This window comes from Podarcis melisellensis, assembly GCF_964234715.1.
Source record: "Podarcis melisellensis genome assembly, chromosome: 4".
In the NCBI taxonomy this organism is placed as follows: domain Eukaryota; kingdom Metazoa; phylum Chordata; class Lepidosauria; order Squamata; family Lacertidae; genus Podarcis; species Podarcis melisellensis.
In genome coordinates this window covers 5,248,744-5,257,750 of record NC_138531.1, presented here as the reverse complement: position 1 = coordinate 5,257,750, position 9,007 = coordinate 5,248,744, and the positions used below count along the sequence as shown (strand labels likewise).

The 9,007-nt window shown below is 39.3% G+C and overlaps 1 protein-coding gene across 1 annotated transcript; it reads right to left on the bottom strand.

Annotated features, from left to right (window-relative positions):
- Window positions 1–451: 451 nt before the first annotated feature.
- LOC309367743 (uncharacterized protein) lies at window positions 452–8,757 on the bottom strand. Its single transcript, XM_081907359.1, has 4 exons — window positions 7,786–8,757; window positions 6,208–6,239; window positions 2,719–2,800; window positions 452–1,368 (listed from the first exon to the last, which is right to left on the bottom strand). The coding sequence occupies exons 1-4, from the start codon at window positions 8,062–8,064 to the stop codon at window positions 1,363–1,365; spliced, it is 399 nt and encodes a 132-aa protein (XP_081763485.1). The 5' UTR covers window positions 8,065–8,757; the 3' UTR covers window positions 452–1,362.
- Between the last annotated feature and the right edge of the window lie 250 nt (window positions 8,758–9,007).

Below are 9,007 nucleotides of genomic sequence, written 5' to 3'. Positions count from 1 at the left end.
GTCGCCATTGCCACTTGGTAGGCTCGACGTTGAGCTCTAACCCGTGTCCGGTCTGATTCAGAATGAGTTTTCCGCCACCGGCGCTCTAGCCGTCTCAACGATTGTTTCATCACCCTCAGCTCCGGGGAAAACCACGGGGCTGTCCGGGCTCCATGCAATCGGAGAGGGCGCTTCGGAGCCAGACAGTCAAGTGCCCTGGTTAACTCCGCATTCCAGCGTGCCACCAGGGAATCAGCTGAAAGGCCATCAACTTGGGATAAAGCATCCCCTACCACTCTCTGGAAGCCAATTGGATCCATTAAGTGGCGGGGGCGGACACTACTTGCTTTTATGTATTTATATATTTACAGCTAACCACTGTCCTTTAGTGAGTGACTTGAACAGCTTTGTCCCCTCCCCTCCCCCACACCATTTCTGAATTACCTTTTTGCCCTTGCCAACCTTTTTATGATTCTTTCCATGGCAAGTGACATTGGCTTTGACTGTCCTTTAAATACCCTGACTTGAAGTCTGCCTGTTGCCAGAGATTTGCTGCTTTCAAGTCTTCCCAATTAACTTAATCCCTCTGCCACACAGATCCTGCAGTCATCCAGGATAAAAATATATTTACTGTCGATGCCACGAGTAATCTGTTAGTGTGTTCCCTTGTAAATAAACTTAGAAGCATTCCATAGATAGGCTGGTTCCAGCTTTGTGTTTACATTTCATAATTCATTCCATGTTGTTGTTTAAAAAATCTCCCCAATGACTGATTTATTGTTTTGTTGATCCTGATAATGAGGTTGGCCTATTCATTGTATTAGTGTCATTTCCAATGTTTCCAGTGTTTTCTACTGGATACCCTAACAGTCCTTCCCTCTGGCTTCCATGGTTCAACATTCCCTGAACTGCATTTTCTCCTATTCTCTTAGATTGTGGATTTCTTAAGGTACACAAGCAAATACAGTGTACAGTGTTTCTCAAAGTGCATTTAATGCTCACTAGGAAAATAAAATGGGAGGCTTCAGACATCATATACTAGAGTGTAGCTTATATGTCACCAAAAGCTAGAAATGCAGAGTTCAATTTCTACAGTGACTTTCTCTGTGGCTTTGGGCAAGGTCTTTCATTCTGTTTTCCAGTAAATCCCCCTATATTATTGATTGTACACATTCATGAGCTGTCATTAATAACTTTGCAAACAAGAGCTATATAATTCATTATGATTTTATAAGTGACAGGCACAATTCAAAGAGCTACTTTTGGTACACCCATGGGGATTGCTCCACTCAGCTCGATTTTTTATTGTATTTTGGAGCAGCATTCCTCTCCATGCTGTAATCTGCACAGGAGATTCTCATTTAGTTCAGAACTGGTTTGTCTTCAAGCCTGGAGAAAGCAGGAGCTTCAGTTGGGGAGAAAAAGTCAAAAGCACTTTATTGTCCACAGAACTGGTTACACATTACTTCAAATCTCGGTCTTTTAATACTCCTTTTAGCAGGTATGTAAGTGTATGCCAACCTAGCAGTTTGAAAGCACATCAAAGCGCAAGTAGATAAATAGGTACCACTCTGGTGGGAAGGTAAACGGCGTTTCCGTACGCTGCTCTGGTTCGCCTAAGCGGCTTAGTCATTCTGGCCACATGACCCGGAAGCTGCACACCGGCTCCCTTGGCCAATAAAGCAAGATGAGCACCACAACCCCAGAGTCATCCGCTACTTGACCTAACGGTCAGGGGTCCCTTTACCTTTTTAAGTGTATTCAGGACTGCAGTCAAAGGTATGCTTACAGTGGATTAAACATCTTTGCATAGAATTGAGCTTCTGAGCTTCACAAACTCAGGGTTCACCCAACTTACCTTTGCTCTGCATTTTTAGGCACGGGTCCAGGCTTTCCAGGTCTGTGTCTGCGTGCTCCCCTTCCCCCGGATTTTCACTCACTACCGCTGAATCAGAGCAAACAGCAGTCTGTGGAATACCCAAATTGCCATTTGTTCTGAGTTTGTGCTTCCCTGGGGAAAACAGTGAGGTGGGGATAGGGGGAAGTGCTTTGACACAAACCAGAAAAGTGTGAGCCTGTGCCTAGAAATTACAGGGCAAAAAGTGTCAATGAGACCTGAGTTTCATTATTTTGCTCTGGCGAGCTCAGTAAAGCAATAAGGTTTCCCCAAGAAATGCGAGGAGTTACATGATAGAGAAACCAAAGGCATAATTTCCACTAAATGTTTATCTTAAAGTGAAATATCAAGTAAATTTAAGGCTTCCTCCTTGCATGCAATATCTTAGGATTTCAAAGGAAGGCGAGGGTATTTTAATAAGCTTAGTAAAATTTCTATGGTAGCTCAGTTTCACTTGAGTGTCTAGTATGGCCTAAAGAGAAATGGCAAAAAAATACTCAAGTAAAAAAATCTGAGAAACTCTGAAGAACTCAAAAAGAGTTTCAGAAAGACTACAACAGACATTTGTTGTTCTGGGTCAGCCCTATTTCCCCTTCATTATTCTTTTTGTCAAGAAAAACAAAAACAAAAGGTAAAACCAAAGAATTGAAGAGAAAATTAAAGCAATAATTGCTATATTAAAACTGAATGCGTTGATGAGACAGAACCATTTATAAACCCATAAATGATTCAAGTGTTCAAAACATAAATTTAAATACAATGATATTCTGATTGCTTAGGTAACCTTGAATCAGGGATGTAAGCAGTGCAATTTTTCTAGAAAAAGAGGTGCTGGAACTCACCACGAAGGCCTCCCTTGTTCTCTTATAAATGGCAGTAGCGCCCACCTGAGAGGGGCCAGAACTGAGTTCCAGCAAATTCCGGCTGGAAAAAAAATCCTGGGTGTAAGTTTAAAGTGGCACAAGATTTGGGGTCACAAGAATGATAAGAGTAGATCACCTGAGTTCGGGAGAAAACTTCTGTCCCAAACTAGGTATCAGCAGAGCAGGAGAAACCAATGAATTATATTTAGCAGAAGATAAATTAGGTGAATTAGCTTCTACAATTAAAAAACACACAATTAGAACCATTTTTCACGACACTCAGTATCTGTCATGATAATGAACATATGCTTTGATTATGACAGGTTGCATATTCTGGCTTGTCTGCAGGCAGCTTACGCTATCATGTGTCAAAAAGACCAAAAAAAAAATCCCTCTAAATTTAATTTGCAGAAAAAACTTGTAATATAATTGACACACAAGCCCTCACATAATGCACATATAAACATGTTTTTATTGCAACACCCCAGGTTCATAGCATGGATTATTGTCCTCACCCCTATCCAATCACCAACCACTCACTGTCTACTACATGTTGTAGACGGTAATGCACAACCTGCTGCGTTCATGAACTCTAAGATAGCAATTGCCAGTCTTTCACGGATGTAAAAAGCCATAGTTATTTGTTGCTGTCAAAGATATACCAAAACTATATAAATATCCTAAAAGATGTAATCCAAAATAAAGATGGAATCCAAAATAAAGTTTTCAAACCGGGACACACAATACCAGATTTGACGTGTTTGTAATCCAAAACGTATGCAAACCAGACTGTTTGCAAACCAAGATACCCCTGTAGTGGTTTGAGTAGGGCCGCTCTTTTTACAGCTATACAGTGTCACCTCTTGCCAGCTTGAACCACCCTCTACCGCCATCCCATGCCCAATGTGCAAAGGGAACTGCTTCACCCAACAATCCAAAGGGTGACAACATTCTCCCTCCGTTGCTGGGAGGCCTTCGCAATCAGGGTTGCCATATTTCAAGAGGTAAAAATCTGGACAAAAAGGGTGTTGAGCTTCTGATAGCCCAAGCCACCCAAGCCCAAGCCACCCAAGCCAGAGCCAGAGCCCACAAATATTTTTTTAGCCCAAAACCCAGGACATTTGCTTTAAAATGTAGATTTCCCACTTTATGAAGAAGTGAAAGAGCTTGTGTATGATTGGTTGCATTATTTCCAAATAAATGAAATATTTAAAAAAGATTTTAGAGAATATGGATATGCAGAGAAGGATTCTAAATTTCAAATAGAAATAATAAATAATGAATATAAAATCCTATCCAAAATGTATAAGATATTGTTGGAATGGCATACAAAGGATGAAGAAGTTAAATCAGTTATGATAAAATGGGCCAGAGATATTGGACATAATATACAATTTAACGATTGGATAAAACTATGGAATGAAAGTATTAAATTTACTGCATGTACTGCATTAAAGGAAAATGTTATGAAAATGATATATAGATGGTATATTACACCAGTAAAACTTGCAAAAATATACAAAACATGTAAGAAGTGTTGGAAATGTAAAGAAAAAGATGGTACATTTTTTCATATGTGGTGGGAATGTAAGAAAGTGAAAAGCTTCTGGGAGTCGATATATAATGAGTTGAAAAAAATGTTGAAATATACATTTGTTAAGAAACCAGAGGCCTTTCTCTTAGGAATTGTTGGTAATGAAATAAATAGAAAGGACCACAAAATTTTCCAATATGCAGTAACAGCGGCAAGAATATTACTGGCCCAGAAATGGAAACAAGAACAAACACCAACGTTGGAGGAATGGAGAACGAAGCTGATGCAGAACTTGATAAACTGACTGGGAAGATCAGATATCTACGAGATCAAAAGTTCATCGAGGACTGGGGAAAATTTGCAGAATACTGGGAATGTATAAGGGATAACGGAATAACGTTAGTGGCATTTAGAGAAGCTCTGTAACAGAATAAGAAATATTGTAAAAAAGCAAAATATAAGAGGGGGGAAGGCATAAAGGCAATCCCAAAATTTGGAAATGTGTATTTAAAGAAACTAGAATTTGAATGATTGGCAGAGAAGCCGAAGGAAGTCAAAAACCGAAAAGTTTAATAGAAATTGTAATGTGGTATGAATGTATGGAAAACTAATAAAATATAAAATTTTAAAAAAAATTAAAATGTAGATTTCCCCCTGAATGGGCATGTAAAGAAGACATGTCCAAGAAATCCCGGATTCATGTCAACCCTATCTCAATGTCTTTCCCTTCCTTCCTTGATGTTTGAATATTGACTCTAATTGAATCTAAAACAATATTTTCAAGCTGAAATTGTTGGGTTGGGTTTAGTGTCAAAAGGTGTTGTTGTTTTTTTTAAAAAATCCCTTTTCCTTTTAAATAATTTCTATATGGGTGATGTAAATAACAGAAAAATAATAAAAAATAAAAGTTTTACATAAATGCATTTAACAGAAATGCAGAAAATATTAGGGACGCGGGTGGCTCTGTGGCTAAACCACAGAGCCTAGGACATGCCGATCAGAAGGTCAGTGGTTTGAATCCCCGCAATGGGGTGAGCTCCCGTTGCTCAGTCCCTGCTCCTGCCAACCTAGCAGTTCGAAAGCATGTCAAAGTGCAAGTAGATAAATAGGTACTGCTACGGCGGGAAGGTAAACGGCGTTTCCGTGCGCTGCTCTGGTTCGCCAGAAGCGGCTTAGTCCTGCTAGCCACATGACCCAGAAGCTGTATGCCAGCTCCCTCGGCCAATAAAGTGAGATGAGCGCCGCAACCCCAGAGTCGTCTGTGACTAGACTTAACGGTCAGGGGTACCTTTACCCTTTTTACAGAAAATATTATATTGTCTATCAATTTAAAATACTATAGAGTTAACTAATGAACCTAGTGATCTAATAACTTCCCCAAACTTTTCATTCCAAAAGGCAATAAAATCACAAATTTCCCCAATAAATCTGTTTCCACATCTTATATTTTCTCTCACACAGTTATGTATGTTTATACAAAACTGATGGATCCCATATTCTATAGAACCACTAAGAGAAGAGGGGAGGCATAGTTTCCCCCAAAACAAAATATTTAGACATTTTAGCTGATGTTTAAAATATTGTAACCATTTCTTTATTCCCTTCCTCCACATACCCTTCTAAATAATTCAAAAGTGTGATTGCTGGATTTTTATTTAGCACTATTCTAGTGAGATTTAATCATCATCAGAATGAACTCTATTACCAGTATCAACTACTGTTGTTATTTTTATTATTGCTGACAAAATCCAATGCGACATTCTTCAAACGTGGGTCCCCAGGTGCTGTTGGTCTAATTTACTGGTTACATGACGTCAAACAAAATAAATGTAAAATCCAAGTAGGAAATCTAATTTTGTCAATGCACACTATTTAAAGAAGGCATTTATTTATTTATTTATTTATTTATTTATTTATTTATTTATTTATTTTACAAGCAACAGTTGTCAGCTAATAAAAATCCAATCTGTAGCAACAGACAAGTCAAGAATTATGTTAGAGCCTTCTATTACAAAAGGGAATCAATGGAAGACATTGGATTCTTCTTTGGTCTTGGCATCTTTTTAAAAATATTCAAGGGAAACTGTGAGTACATGGAAATTGGGAAACTCTTTTTCTGAGTTTATATAAACTGGTATAAGTTGAGCAAAGCTGTTCACACTGCAGTGAAAGGGAATGTGCCAAACTGAATTCAAAGGTATTGAATAAAGCCCTGTGTGATGTAGTGTTGGATAAATTCCCTAGGAAAATAGATCACAGCTGGATCTTCGCCACCTGGGCTAATTTGCCACTTCTGCTACGGCGTCATTTTGTGGCCTTGGGCAAGTCGTTATTTTTCAAAATCAATTCCCCGTCTTTACAGGAGGATTAATAGTGCCTCTACTCACAAACATATTATGAGAACAGACAAAACAAGAGGTGTAAAATACATTATAAAGTTAAAGTCATATAGGTAAGTCATGAATAGCAGAGCTGAAATGGATAATCAAATTTTTTTTAATTTAGTATAGCTTCAATCTTTGCCATTCACATTTCATATTTGAAATATGAAATGTTTACTTCACAATGATTTTGCTTGGTTACAGGAATAAATGGTCCCTAAATGGGACAGAGACATCTATGTATAGTTTACAATGAGGAAACAACTATCCTATCCACCCAATCAAGTACAGATTGATGACTAGAGAAAAGGGTTGTCAAGTCAGGAGTATTCCAGACCCTGAGATTTCAGGGCCCAAACCTGAGGGAGTCCCCTGGCGACGTCATGGTGATGTCATGGATTTCACAGGGGCATGACATCACATGACACATTAAACTTTAACTACAGTCACTGTCAGCATGTCATTCAAATAAAAAAACATGAAGTCTAACAAATGAGCAAATATGTCACTGGTTGGAAATTTAGATATAAACCTTAACTATAAGTGGTATTCCTAAGTTTGTTGTGAACTGCACTTTTGAACAGCCAGTGTTAATGATGTTGTCCCCAAGAGGGGGCAATGACAATAAAGATATTATTATTATTGTTATTATTATTATTGTTATTATTATTATTATTATTATTTAATTATTCACATGTCATATGAAAGAGGGAATAAGCTTGTTTTCTCCTGCTCTGGAGGGTGGGACTCGAACTAATGGCTTCAAGTTACAAGAAAGGAGATTCTGACTAAATATCAAGAAGAACTTTCTGACAGAAAGTGCTCCCTTGGAAGGTGGTGGACTCTCCTTCCTTGGAGGTTTTTCAGCAGAGGTTGGCTAGCCATCTTTAGCTGAGATTCCTGCATTGCAGGGGGTTAGACGAGATGATCCTCAGGGTCCCTTCCAATTCTACAGATCTATGATTCTTTGATTCCATAGTTGCCAGTCAGTACTGTATGTATTTATAAATGCCTTCTGACTTCATTGTCAGGGGAAAAACAGGGGAAAACAAGAAAAGACAAATGTTCATAGGAACACATAATGTAACATGATCAGCTGTGCAGGTCTACCTGTCTGACACATAAACAAACCTGGTAGAAGAGGAAATGAAGAGCAGAAGGGTTAGCTATTTTTGATAAAAATATGTGTCTTACACAAACAGTCTTTTTACTTGTCAAGCTGGCAACATTTGAAGTATAATTTACAAAGCCTTCCAGACAGTGTCTGCATGAAGTCCCCACACCTCTCACCTTCACAGACAAGACAGAACTAACAGGAGTAACAAGCAACTCCCAACTGCCAATTTCCAACTTCCAGTTGTCAACTACCACCTCCTGTCTCCAGTACCACCTATTCTTTGTGAAATACATTCACAATGAAATTGCATTACAAATACTAACATTTAAGGCAGCACAACTGTTCCCCCCCAACTGGGCTCTGAGCCAAAGGGGGTGGCACACAGCGCCACAGCTGTGATGCAGTTAATTCAGAACAATGGAAGGTGTGAGGCAACGGTGGGTGGGCGCCAAATGTTGGTCTTCCACAGGGCACCACAGAAGTTTGAAAGGCCAAGGTCCACCCCCTTTTATAGCATTTGCTTTAAACAGAAACATACACACAGTTTATTCCTCAAGCTCTGTGTTTTAAGACATGGGATGTAGTGAGAGTTGAAAATTGCAAGGATCCTCATTTCACACCAAAAACAGACCTTTCCAAACTTCTACTTTACATACACACACAATTCCCCAAACTCTGTGTTTAAGGGTGGAGCCAAAAATATCACTCGGCCAGCAGAAGCTCTATTGTGAATCTATATTACATTATTTTCAATCCAGAATTTCATTTAGAAAAAAAAGACTCTCTTCCCTCCCATCACTCCATTCTTTTCCATACCAAAAGTGATTTCCTATGCACATCCCTATAGTTCTCAAGTGGATTATTTCTCGGGGAACAGTAGGGCAGCTATCCTAGAAGTGTGGAGGGAGAAAACTCAGGAATGTGGTTCAGAATTTCCAGCATTTTATTTTCTTCTACCTCCAAGGCAGCCCTGACCTGCCAGCTCCCCCCTAGTCTCAACTTCAAATGAAAATATATAACAACTATCTCATCCAGCCCAGCCCCTACAGTCTTCTCTCCTACTCTCAGCACTTCATTCTCCCTTGGTAAATTTGTGTCCTCCTTGGATTCACTCAAGAGGAACAAAAGGCCTCCAGGAGTTGTTGTGGACAGCAAAGGCAGCAGTGCTCAATTCCTCCTCCTCTTTGCATGGTGCCCCTGCTTCTGCAGCCCTACCCCTTGCGCCAGGTGCACATG

What these genes read in the sequence shown, in the direction of transcription:
- LOC309367743 (XM_081907359.1), bottom strand. Translation starts at nt 8,064, where the DNA reads ATGTATTTCACAAAGAATAGGTGGTACTGGAGACAGGAGGTGGTAGTT. An exon ending in TTCATTTCCTCTTCTACCAG is followed by an intron (nt 6,240 to 7,785) that starts GTTTGTTTATGT and finishes CTGTTGCTACAG; the next exon opens with ATTGGATTTTTATTAGCTGA. An exon ending in TTAGCTGACAACTGTTGCTT is followed by an intron (nt 2,801 to 6,207) that starts GTAAAATAAATA and finishes TTTTTTTTCCAG; the next exon opens with CCGGAATTTGCTGGAACTCA.